General features: G+C 38.3%; 1 protein-coding gene across 2 annotated transcripts in view; it reads right to left on the bottom strand.

Moving 5' to 3' along the window:
• Positions 1-5,837: 5,837 nt before the first annotated feature.
• The window catches only part of LOC122752644 (mitochondrial amidoxime-reducing component 1-like), a 42,960-nt gene continuing 35,517 nt past the window's right edge, over positions 5,838-13,280 (bottom strand). For both annotated transcript variants that reach the window (XM_043999521.1, XM_043999520.1), the window contains one exon: positions 5,838-6,298. In XM_043999521.1, coding sequence (XP_043855456.1) covers positions 6,172-6,298 — 127 coding nt within the window. In that variant the 3' untranslated portion in view covers positions 5,838-6,171. The remainder of the gene's footprint in view (positions 6,299-13,280) is intronic.

Raw genomic sequence — 13,280 nt, 5'->3', positions numbered from 1 at the left:
GGAAAATAAACAAATGTCATGGGCTTTAAACAGTCACGGGCTAAAAAACAAACAAACAAACAAAAACATTGCCAGGAATTCCTAGATTCTAGGGGTGACTGGAGAATCATTCTCCATATAGGGTCTAAATATGAGCAGCAGAGGAAGGAAACTTATAGAGCATATATTGCTATAGAGAACTAGGGTCTCTAACTTTGCACAGCCAGGGTGACAAGGAACATAAATAAGGATGTAGGGCATGATGGTTTCTAAAGTTCCTCCCAACATGGGGGTGGCAGAGGGAGGGTAGTGTTAAGGTAGGCTTTGCCGTTGGGGTGCTGACAGTGCTTATATATTCCTCTAAAAAGGAAAGGGGGTGGACCTCATAGCAGGGTAGAACCGTAGTTGGTTGATGTTACAGTATCGTTGGAACTTTTTGGAAGGAGACTCCCACTCGGAATCAGAAGAGTGGCTCATTAAGCCTCTGGCTCATTTTCAAGGGGTTCTCTTAGTGTGGGAAGAGAACATGGAGGGGCAGCCTAGGTGGTGCAGTGGATAAAGCACCTGCCCTGGATTAAGGAGGACCTGAGTTCAAATCTGACCTCAGACACTTGATATTTACTAGCTATGTGACCCTAGGCAAGTCATTTAACCCCCATTGCCCTGCAAAGAAGAAAAAGTAGAAGTTAAAATGGATTCTATCAGATACTGTGCTTCTCCCACAATGGCCTTTTGGCATCTTGGGTTCTCCCCTCCTCCATTAGGTGGTATTTGCCCCCCACCCTTAAAGACAGCTTTCATACCACTGGCTCCAGGCATAAAATTCTATGACTCTGCCATCCAGTCCTAATGGCAAGGATCCAGAATCACAAAGCCCAATCACAACCTATCACTTTGATGTTGGCTGTTTGGCAGGCACAGTGTTATTACTACTTCCCCAAATTCAGCAGTTCAATAGATATATCCCACTCAGACAATAAGGCTCTTTATGACAAGGCCTTATAGAAGGGGTAGAAAATATTAACTTTGACTTCAGTAGGTCCTGTGAAGTGCCAGATAGGAACATAATTGATGTCTGGGATGAGACCAGTAGGGGGACCAGAGCTAAAGGCATACATATAGTCCTCATGAGATATTTGAGAACAGCTATGAACTAGCTTTTGTGATACTGCTTGAAACAAATTTTCCTTCCTCAATTTGCCTGGAAGGAGAACAGGTTTGCATCTTTTCTACCCCTGTATACATGTGTGTATACACACACACACACACACACACACACACACAGTTTATATACAATATGGGACTGGGTCCCCATAATTAATTCTACTTGTAAAATCAAGATTGACAATGACATCAATGTTGCAGGCTAACTTTGATTGATCTAGGGGAGGGTTATGATGGGATAAAGGGGAATCTGAGTTTATGTCTACTTCAATAAATTCATTAAATGTACAGAATGGGGGTTTTTTGGGGGGGGAGGGAAATAATTCCTTTATAATAGAAGTACTTTTGAGGCTAGCTGAATTTAAAACAGAACATTACATACATACAAGGCTAAAATTAGGGGAAAAAACAAACTAAGATGAAGAACTTGAAATACTCAGGGAATTATGTAATAATGCTTAGAAAAACCATATTTTCAATTGGCCTAATATTTTATGTTACAAATATACACCACAATTGCTCATTAAAAATAGTTTTCTTTTCCTGAATAAGGGAAATATTTGGCTTCCTACAGTCACTTTCTCCCCCCCCCTCCTTTTCCTTTTTTTTCTCATGGTTAGGACTTTTCTTCTCCTGCTCTTGTTTAAGGGCTGCTTCTTCCACAGTTAATGCCTCTCTAGTCACTGGCATTCCTCTTCCAGCAACCTCTCCCTGCATTCTTTCTGGGGCAATAGAACTATTTCCCAGGTCTCCTGTAAAGATGTATGGATATCTAAAGATAAAATAGTTTTTTAAAGTCTTCCCAGGTCCTAATCCCCCACCCCCAAAGTCCTCACCATGTTTTCCAGTTTTTTCAGTCCATAGCATATCTGTGTAGGTACCAGAAGTTATCAACATCCATCCTCGTTCCCATTCTCTCTCTCTCTCTCTCTCTCTCTCTCTCTCTCTCTCTCTCTCTCTCTCTCTCACACACACACACACACACACACACACACACACACACACACATACATACACACATACACACTTTAGAGCACTGAGAATAATAATAATATAGTTAGCATTTATATAGTGCCTTCAGGGATGCAAAGAGATTTATGTATATTATCTCACTTGAACCTTACAACAACCCTGTGAGAAAGGTGCTGTTAATATCTCCATGTTATGAATGAGGAAACTGAGACTGAAGGAGGCTAAATGAATGGCCAGAGTCACTGTCAGGGAGTGTCTGAAGTGGATGCAAATTCAGCTCCTTTTGGCTTCAAGTCCATCACTCTATCCAGTACACCAACTAGCCAAGCTGAAAAAAAATCAGTATTGTGTTCATGGAAACTGTCACAGTGTCGATCCAAGTAGTGCCTCTCTATAAACAATGTCCCTGTATCTCATAACTGGTGGCCTTAGCACAGGTTATCAGAGACCAAAGTAATGGGGCAAGTGGAGGCGACAGGTGTAGGTAGGATACGCGCCAGCATGGCCTGAGCCTTTGAAATAGCATAGCAAGGAAACAGTAAGGGGTGAGGGCAAACAAGTCAGAATGACCTGCAAAGGTCATTAGCCTTAGCATAGGACCACCATGCCCTGGAAGATCCTAGCTGAATGAAGGGGACACCTATGGGCATACATACTAAAAAGATCTGAACACAGCAGCTTCTATCCACATCATCAGGAGCAGAATAAAAGGAGCATTCATCTGCTTTCTGCTAGGACAGGGATCACTTCCAGTGGACTGCTTACAGGAGGTGGATGGATGGGATGGGTGCAAGTCCTGTGACAACTTATTAGCTCTGGATATTGATGGAAATTACTTTTACACACAGGAAAAGGTTGCAAGCATGGCTTCGGAAAAATCCTAGATTCTAGAAGCAACTCTTAGAGATATGTTTGGTAAAATTATTTTTGTTGATGGGGATTATGAGTTCATGTATAGAAAGAGCTTTGAGAACCTTAAGTCAGTATGTTAATTACTGGCTATGACCATTCCTATTACTATTGGTAACATAAGGAGGAAGAGACTAGGGCTATCATTATGAATCTAAATCCACCTGAGAATGGAGACAATGTTTCAGATAAACAAAACATTTGTTTTAATTATTTAGATATTTCAGGCAAAATTAAAGGTCTGGAACAAAGTTATTTGGACAATTGCCTCAATTTTCCACTTCACTATCAATGTATGAAATCTGCCAGACTCTCCCATAGCTCCACTTCAGAGCTGAAAAGTCTATCTTTTATTGGTCACATTTTTTTTATTGTAGTCATAGTAAAGTGACTACAGCTGCTACTCTATATATGTGGAACCTGCCTACTTTAAAAAAATAAATAAATAAAACTTTTTTGCATACTTTCTATGGGATAACAGATCTAATTATGTGGCAAAATCGAATAGTGATGTTACATTTGACATTTTTGAATGTAATAACACTTTAAGGTTTACAAAGTGATCTCATTTGAGCCTAGAATATAATGCCACTGAGGGCAGGGACTATTCTATTGTTGTCTTTTTATTATCAGGTTCTAGCCTAGCATAGTGTCCTGAAAATAGCAGCTATTTAATAAATGACTGATGAATTGAATCAAATTGTTATTTAAACCATTCATGAGGTTAGACTACTTGCCAGGAAGCTGGTGGGAGGAGGGGGAAAAGAAGGGAAAGCATTAAAGATGACACTCATTTCCATTTATTTGTGGTTTTAAAACATTTTAAAATTTTAATTAGGTTCCTGCTACAAAGAGATAAAATAAAGGTATACAGGAGAGAAAATTCAAATGAAATTCTCCCATTTCAACAGGTTTAAGAATTGTAATTGAATCAGTAGAAAAATTAGACCTTTCTCTATTTATAAACAAACTAACAAGGTCATTTCTTGCTTCCTTTGAAAGTTTCTTCAGTAGTTACTCACTTTAAAATAACATTACCAACTTTCTATTTCTGTCCCACAGACTCCAAAGCCTTTCAATATTAAATTTTTAACACTGCAGATCTGGTGACAAGACCTCCCACAGCTACACAACTGGTGGGCTTAAGAAAAGAGCCTGTGGAATTTGGTTACAAAATATCCATGCATTCATAACATCAGTTATAGAAATTCAACACGCCCACAGCAGGTAGCATTCTCAAGAAAGATCCTAAGTTGTCTCTTCTCTTTTTTTTCAATTCTTCAAAGACCAAAATTACACATGGATGGTCTTCCAGTCCCTTGGACAGCCTGAGCTCACCTGTCATTCCCAAAACTTGCACCATTTATCAAGTCCACAAAAATCTGAGGACATTCTCATTTATCTGGGCACTGAACAAGCAAGTGATGCAACTTAAAAACAGTTAAAGTTTTACAATTCTACATCTAAACACCTTTGATAGTTTGTCCTGAACTTTAGGATAATTTAATAGCTAGTGACTTTTATCTGACTTTCATGCTGTTGTCATTTATCTGAGAAGCCGGTTGTTCCAGGCCCATGTAAGGACAGCCAATTTGTACCTTTTTAAGAGCTCCACATCATAGAATAAGATAATAATCCATAAAATGGTTACATGGCACCTTTAAGGTTTCCAAAGTGCTTTACACACATTATCCTATTTGAGCCTCAAAACAATCCCATGAGGTACATACTCTAGACATTATGATCCCTATTTTAAAAGGGGGAAACTGAGGCTCAGAAAGGTTCATTGACTTACCCATAGCTAGGTAAGTGTCAGAGTCAGGATATTAACTCAGGTTTTCCTTAGTACAAGTCCACTATTCTTTCATGTGACATTGGCTTTCTAAAGGAGATGAGGAAGAATTTCAGTGTTTCTTTGGGAGTGATTTGTTATCCAACTTTTCCCAAACAGGGATTTAAATTAGGTGGTACAGTGGATAGAGAGCTGGACCTAGAGTCTGGAAGACTCATCCTCTTGAGTTCAAATCTGGCTTTAGACATTTACTAGCCTTGTGACTTTGGGCAAGTCAATTAACCCTGTTTGCCTCAGTTTCTTCATCTATAAAATGAGTTGGAGAAGGAAATGGTAAATCACTTCAGTATTTTTGCCATGAAACCCCAAATAAAGTCATGAAGAGTTGGACATGACTGAATGACAACAACAAGAAGAAAAGTATTTTTTGTCCACCTTTTTCTCTCTCCCCATGAGTAGTGGTGATACAAGGATAGTGTGAGGAAGAAGAGATTACTACATCTCATCCTCTTCTCCTCAACACAAAGTCCTAAGAGTGTGCTTTTCTTTGTCCATTACCTACCCTCATCCACCCAACCCACTGGTCCCACTTCAAAAGGGGGCTTATCAGAAGCCAGTCTTATCACTTCAGTGATTCTCAGGTGCTGAAATAATAAGATTTAGCAGATACTCAAAGACCCACCTGGAGATTAATCTAGACTGATTGAATCAAGTGAGAGTGATTAACTGCTGATTAGCCTACTTCAAGTTAATTGGATTGTAATCACACCTGGCTATCCCTTAAGAAGGTATTGTTCTCCGAAAGTAGACTGTGAACTCAACTTGAGAACACATTCAAAACCAATGGATTTGGATGACACCAACCAATCAGCTTGAAGCAGTGTGTAAGGACCGCCTCTGTTCCAGACCTATAAAAAGCTTCTACAAACAGCTTGCTAGAGAGTTCCTGATTAAAGCAGGCTCAGGGAGGAGGACTTGAGGAAGAACCCAACAAGGCTAGAACTCTAGGCTAGATAGGCTTTTTCTTAACTTTCTGAACTCCTTGTGAATACCTGTATGCTTTAATAAATGTTTAATGCCCAAAGACTGGTGCTGAAGCTTCTAATTTAAGGAGACCACAATTTAGATTTTAAACATCACACTCAGAAGTTCTAGTAGCATTAAGAAGGGCCCATTTCTTCTCTTGGTGTTCTGGGACACTGGAAGTCGAAAGGAGTACTAAGAGATGAAAAATTTAGGACACTTAAATCAGAAGAAATTGTAAAGATGTCCATTGCTAAAAACGCTTCTTAAAAGGGGTTATTTCCCAGCAAATATACAGAAGAGATATGCCACACAAGGAGATGGTGCTACTGTCACTGGTCCAAGAGATACACTGGATCTCCCACTTTGATTGTTCCTGGATCTTCCAGGACATAATACTGTCCAAAGAGAGGTGCCTTGCCATACACCTTTTGGTCACAAGGATCACACTGCCGGTAACTGCAAAAAGAAAAAGACTACTATGAATCATGGGTGAAGTGGAAGCAGGTTCCCAAACAGCAGATTATTTTCTTTTTCTGTTTGTTTGTTGGTTTTGGTTTTGGTTTTGGTTTTGGTGAGGCAATTGGGGTTAAGTGACTTGACCAGGGTCACACAGCTAGTAAGTGTTAAGTGTCTGAGGCCAGATTTGAACTCATGACCTTCTGAATCCAGGGCTGGTGCTCTATCCACTACGCCACCTAGCTGCCCCATGATTATTTTCTCCCTAGTTATGTTAATATAATACAATGGAATGGCGAGTCCTCTCCCAGGCACCATCTTTTGCTGCTGTCTTTCCCTTCTTTGTTTTTGTTTTTTTTGTTTTTTGTTTTTTGGGGTTTTTTTGGCAGGGCAATTGGGGTTAAGTGACTTGCCCAGGATCACACAGCTAGTAAGTGTCAAGTGTCTGAGGCCAGATTTGAACTCAGGTCCTCCTGAATCCAGGGCTGGTGCTTTATCCACTGCGCCACCTAGCCGCCCCCTGTCTTTCCCTTCTTTGGACACTGATAAATTAAAAATTCAACATGTCACCATATTGTGACCCTCCCCCTTGCCCCAAATCCCCTATTTCTTTATGCTGATTTGCCTGTTTCTATTAATGGTGCCATCATTCACCAAGTTACCAAGTCTTAGAAACATTTTTGACTCCTCTTTTTTATCACCCTCCTTTTTCAGTCAGTCATCAAGTCTTGCTGATTTCTCCTTCAAAATGTCTCTCAGATCAATCTTTTCCTTTCAGTTCTGCTGCCATCACTACAGTTCAGGTTCTTATTATCTTGTACATGGACCACTGTAACAGCTTTTTAACCAGTCTCCATGAACTCAAGTCTCTTCTTCACCATCACTCCCTCCATGCTCCAATCCATTCTGCACACCATAACCTTCTGAAAGTATACATCCTGTATACAAGGTCCATTTTCTGAACACAAAGCTCTGGTCAAGTCATTGCCCTGCTCAATTTAACTTCACCAAAATGTATCAAACTGGTTTTATGTGCAAGGCACATAAGTAACTGAAATTAACACCCTTAAATGTTATATATCCTCCTGGTCTTATTGACATCCAATACATCATGAAGCCAAATGGAGGAAGAAGTTTATGTAAGAGCTGAAATGCAACAGGAGAAAATGAGGTAGAGGTCCAGATAACCTGGCTGTGCTGACCACAGAGGCCACAGGAATAGAGATGAAATGTCAAACATGGTTGAAACCATTGGGAGACACCCTATGGAAGACTACACCACTTCTCCCATTTGATGCAAAACTCTTACCTTTACCATCTGATATCCTGGAGTCAGAAGGACCTGAGTTCAAATCTAGCCTCAGACATTTATTAGCCCTATAATTCTGGCAAGTAACTTAAGCTTTGTCTGCCTTAGTTTCTTCAGCTGTAAAATGAGAAGAAAATAGCACCTACCTCTGAGGGTTGCTAAGGATCAAATGAGCTAATTGTAAATATGCATAACAGTGCCTGGCACATAGTACATACTATAGGAATACTTATTCCTTTCCCTTGCCTAATATAGAAGTTGACACCATTTGACAAAAGGCATTCCTGAAATCAGTTCACTTAGATATGTACCATAGACCCTCTTGAAATTCTAGGATGACTGTTTTATTTGTGGCTAAGTGTAGCTTTTATATAATATACAATTTTATAAAATATTTGTTGGGAAATAAAAAGTTATATATGTTTTGTTATACTGCATATTATATATATATACATGTACATATATATTATTATTACTATCACTATTATTACTAGTGTTACATTGGGGTTTTTCCCTTCATTGAATGTTGATATTGTTACTCTATAAGAGAAAGGGAATAGAGTATTGGGGAGAAACATTTTAATTATCATCTGGAGAAAGCTGTCATGGCTAAGAGTGAAAAGACTAAGATAATTTCTTTACTGAGAAACTGATTGAGTTAAGTGTCATCTTTGAGAAAGACTGAAGAGAGACTTTGAAAGAAATAAGTTTAACTCTTATCATGTGATGGAGATGTTCTGTGGAGAAGCTATTCTGAAGAGAAATCTGGAAAGGTTTTGATTATCATCCTGAGAGCACTGAATGATAAAATTGTAAATCTAGTGTCTGTTGAGAAGGCAGCACTTAGTTTGTGGTTGGAGATAATTCTGTCTGTGACTTTTCTCAACCAATACATTGATAAAATATTTAAATATGTCTTTTTACTATTTGTTACAGTGTTAATGAATTGCTTAGCTAGTAACATCAATGTTTGTCTAAGCCTTTGAGAATAAGGTCTTATACTGAGATGAATGAAAACATGAGAAAAATATGTTTCTTTTATTTATTTATAAATTGCATAGGTAATTCATTAACCAATAAGAGAAATTGTACATCTCTATTCAGTTTATAAGAAAATTTTGGAATAAACCCTTTGATTTCCCTAGGACCTATATAAGAAATTAATAAGGAAATGAACCAGTAAGAGAGAGTGGTGTTTGGTTTGGTTGTTGACTAGCATAGTTCACCACACCCAACACAGTCTACATGAACATTTTTATCTCTAACCCTATTATACACATACTGTTACAATGTCTAAATGTATTGTGTTTTGTATATATTTTTGACAGTCAAGGAAGCAGTCTATCAAATGGTATTCCTCATTGTGTTACATTTACTATTAATGTGCACTTGATGTTTGCAGAATGCTTTGTTGCCGAGACTTAAACACTGACTATGGGTAGAAATGCTATACCACCCTCAATAGCCTTTTCTGCAGAAACTATAGATATTATTACTGTGTCTTTAAGAGGCAAGTGATACATGATTTAGACATAAAAGGTGATGACATAAGCAAATTAGGAAAGCAAGGAATAGATTATCTGTCACATCTATGGAGAAAGGAAGAATTTATAACCAAACAAGAGATAGAGAACAATGATATAAAATGGATAACTTTGATTTTATTAAATTTTCTAAGTTTTGCACAAACAAAACCAGTACAACCAAGATTAGAAGGGAAGCAGAAAGGTGGGAAACACTGTTTATACCAAGTGTCTCTGATAAAGGCCTCATTTCTCAAATATAGTGAGAAATGGGTCAAATTTTTAAGAATATGTCATTCCCCAATGGATAGATGGTCAAAAGATATGAATAGGCAGTTTTCAGGTGAAGAAATCAAAGCCATCTCTAGCCATATGAAGAAATGTTCTAATTCACCATTGATTAGAGAAATGCATTAAACCACACCTATCAGATGGGCTAATATGGCAGAAAAAGAAAATGATGAGTGTTGAAGAAGATGTGAGAAAATTGGGTCACTAACACACTGTTGTTGGAGTTGTAAACTGATCCAACCATTCTGCAGAACAATTTTAATCTATACCCCAAGGGCAAACAAATTGTGCATACCCTTTGATCCAGTAATAAATACCACCACTAGTTCTGTATTCCAAAGACATCATAAAAAAGGGAAAAGAACCTACATGTACAAAAATATTTATAGCAACTCTTTTTGTGCTGGCAAAGAATTGGAAATTGAGGAGATGCCCTCAATTGCAGAATGGCTAAACGAGTTGTGGTATAAAAATATAATGGAATATTGTTGTGCTATAGGAAATGATGAGCAGGTGGATTTGAGAAAAACCTGGAAAGACTCACATGCACTGATGCAAAGTGAAGTGAGCAGAACCAGGACAGGTACACAATAACAGCAACCATATATGCTGATCAACCATGATTGACTTAGGTCTTCTCAACAATGCAATGATCCAAGACAAGTCCAAAAGACTCATAATGGAAAATGCTCTCCACATCCAAAGGAAAAAAAAAACTGATGGAGTCTGAATACAGACTGAAGCACGCTATTTTTACTTTCTTTTCTTTTTTGTGTTTTTTCCCTTTTGTTCTCTTTCTCCTTTCACAACATGACTAATATGGTAATACATTTTACAGAGTGAACATATATAACCTATATCAAATTGTTTACCATCTTAGGGAGATGGAAGGGAAGGGGGAGAGGGAGAAAATTTGGAACTAAAAATTTTATATAAAAAAGAATGTTAAAATTGTCTTTATGTGTAATTTGAAATAATATATTATTTAAAAGGAAAAAATAGGTAAAAGAATATGAGGGAATTCACAGTTAAATGCAATGGTGGAAGGAGTCTGTATAGCAAGACAGTTAAGATTAAACTGCCATTTCCCCAGAAAAAAAAGAGAGTTAACTGTCATCTGTAAAGGTCTATGAGAGAACTAATAAGAGCTGCCATCTTGTGAGAGACTAAAACTAAGGGGATTTAACTATGTGAGAGACTGGGATTGAGGAGATTAACAAGCAGAGGGAAGAGACTGTGAGAGGATTAGAAGTTCAACTCTTATTTTATGAAGTGAAATGTTACAGAGAATTCCTTAGACCTGAATGAGTATCCTTAGAGGACTATTTCCAAGACTAAAGAGGAGTTAATTTAGCATCAGTGGTGAGAATCTCCCATTTCATATCTCTTTCCTCTGATTTTGAAGAGCATAGAGGTGATTCTGGCTATAAACTTCATCCCTTGAATATATATTATAAATACTTAATTGTGTCTTTGTATTGTTATTTGCTATTATAATAAATTATATGAGCAGCAACAGTTAAGTCTACGAGAGAAAGGGGGGGTGAAGCTAGTGAGAAAAGAAGTGTCTATAGACTGAGGTGGGTACTCAGAGCTAATTAATTAATGAGAGATTGTGTATTTCCATTAATTCAAAAGGAAAGACCGGAACATACCTCCTGATTTCCTTAGAACCCAGGTAAAAAAAAAAAAGTAACTAAAGAAAGTAACCAATAGCAGAAAGATATAGGCATGAATTGGTATGGTTGTGTTCTAATGCATACATTGCCCACCTTATACCCCAGGATTCAGGTGAGGACTCATTATCTCTAAAACCATTCAAATGGATTTAACATTCAAATCTTCCCCAATCTGGCTCCACACTACCTTACAGACCAATCTTCTAGAACTTCTATTCCCCTACACAAAGTGTATGCTCCAAGCAAAGTGGGCTACTTGCCTTGCTTTGCCCTAATGTGTTTTATGTGTTCTCACTCCTATATCTTCATAGCATTTCCATTATAGCCAATCTTTATCCAATCTTCAACTATACTATCCATCCAATCTTCCCAGCCAATTTCCATCTAAACTATCCATCCTTAAAGGCCCAAATCAAATATCACTGCTTCCATAAAGCCTTTCCTCCTAATTGGATGTGATTTCTCCCCCCTCTGAATTCCTATGTCACTTTAAACCACTTACTGTGACACTTATCCCAAGCTCCCTGTATTGCTCTTCCCCAAATTTATTTTCCCTTTGGGACTATAAGTTGCTTAAGCACAGAGAAAGTACCTTGAACATCTCTGTATCCCCCATAGTTACTTGTAAAGGGCCTTATACATAGCATATGTTCAACAAATATCTATTGAATGGATAAATTAACGAAGCTAAACATTACGAAAAAACTAAACTAGAGGGAGAGGGCTCCAGTAGAAGTATATAGCGGGGGCAGCTAGGTGGCACAGTGGATAAAGCACTGGACCTGGATTCAAGAGAATCTGAGTTCAAATCTGGCCTTAGCCACTTCACACTTACTAGCTGTGTGACCCTGAGCAAGTCACTTAACCCTCATTGCCCCCCGCCAAAGAAGTGATATAGCAAGAGAAAGGGAAAAAAACATAGGAAGAGAGAAAGAGAGAGAGAGAGAGAGAGAGAGAGAGAGAGAGAGAGAGAGAGAGAGAGAGAGAAACAGTAAGGGAAGGGTAAAAAACAAAGAGTGAAATTCTCTCCTTTAGATTTCATTCCAACTTAACCCCAAATCCACATTCTTAAGGCAAATTATTCATACATAGCAATAACTAGCTTACCATTGAGGTTGGGCCAATAAACCAAACATTCAAACCCTGGCACTGCACCCTTTAAGATAGTGGGTATGGAGGGGGAAAGAAGGGAGTGAGGAGTGTTGCAGTAACTTGTTCCTGATTTTGGTTTTCGATTCTAAAACTTTTAATGAGAAGACTGACTAAATACACCCCAGAGCTACCTGATGTAAATAAATTCCATATGCCATGAATAATTAATGAATCCTACCCAGTCTGTTTCATGATAATATCCCTGTGCAATAATATATTTCAGTTATGATCTTGAATAGTCTGTGGGGCCTGGGAATCTCTCTGGGTCTGTCTCACCTGGCAGTAGGATGACTAAACAAGGATATTCTCAAAAAAAAAAAAAAAAGAGGATATTTTAGACATCTATCACTTTAAGGTCCAGACCTAGAAGCAGAGGCCCTCTCCTTTTAAAGTTCCAGTTTTAGGATTATCGTAACAGTCAAATCCTGTAGACTTTGGGATCACTGGTTCTCCACACTGAAGATAAAAGAAACTAGCTGCTAAGAAACCTGAGTTCTAATTCTAACATTTCCACTTACAAACTATGTGAATAACCAGAAAAATCACTTCACTAAATGTCAGAGGACTAGACCAGGAGATAGGAATGCTTGAATTTAAATCCATCCTCAAGTCCCAACACCTCTGTTTCCCTCAGATCCTTCATTTATAAAATGGGAACAGCAGCAGCACCACCACCTACTTCCCCAGGTTGTTGTGAGGCTCAAGTGAGATAATATTTGTAAAGTGCTTTGTAAACCTTAAAACACTATGCAAACACTCACTATTTGTTTAGTTCCCACATCTGTATGATGAGGAGAGTATCTTTCCTGGATGCTTCCAGGAAGGGGGCATTGCTGATAAATGGTCAGAACCCTAAGTCTTGGACATTCCCTCTAGTCTTCTCCTCACTGTTGACTGGTGGGATGCACTTGGAGTCCAAGTATCTGAGTTCCAAACCTGGTTCTGTTTCTACCTGTGTGACCTTGGGCAAGTCATGTATCCTTTCTAGGCCTCAGTTCCCTCACATATATAAGTGAGGAGTTAAGGTT

Source organism: Dromiciops gliroides, chromosome 4 (genome assembly GCF_019393635.1).
Source record: "Dromiciops gliroides isolate mDroGli1 chromosome 4, mDroGli1.pri, whole genome shotgun sequence".
Lineage (NCBI taxonomy): Eukaryota > Metazoa > Chordata > Mammalia > Microbiotheria > Microbiotheriidae > Dromiciops > Dromiciops gliroides.
This window is presented reverse-complemented; position numbering and strand designations above follow the sequence as displayed.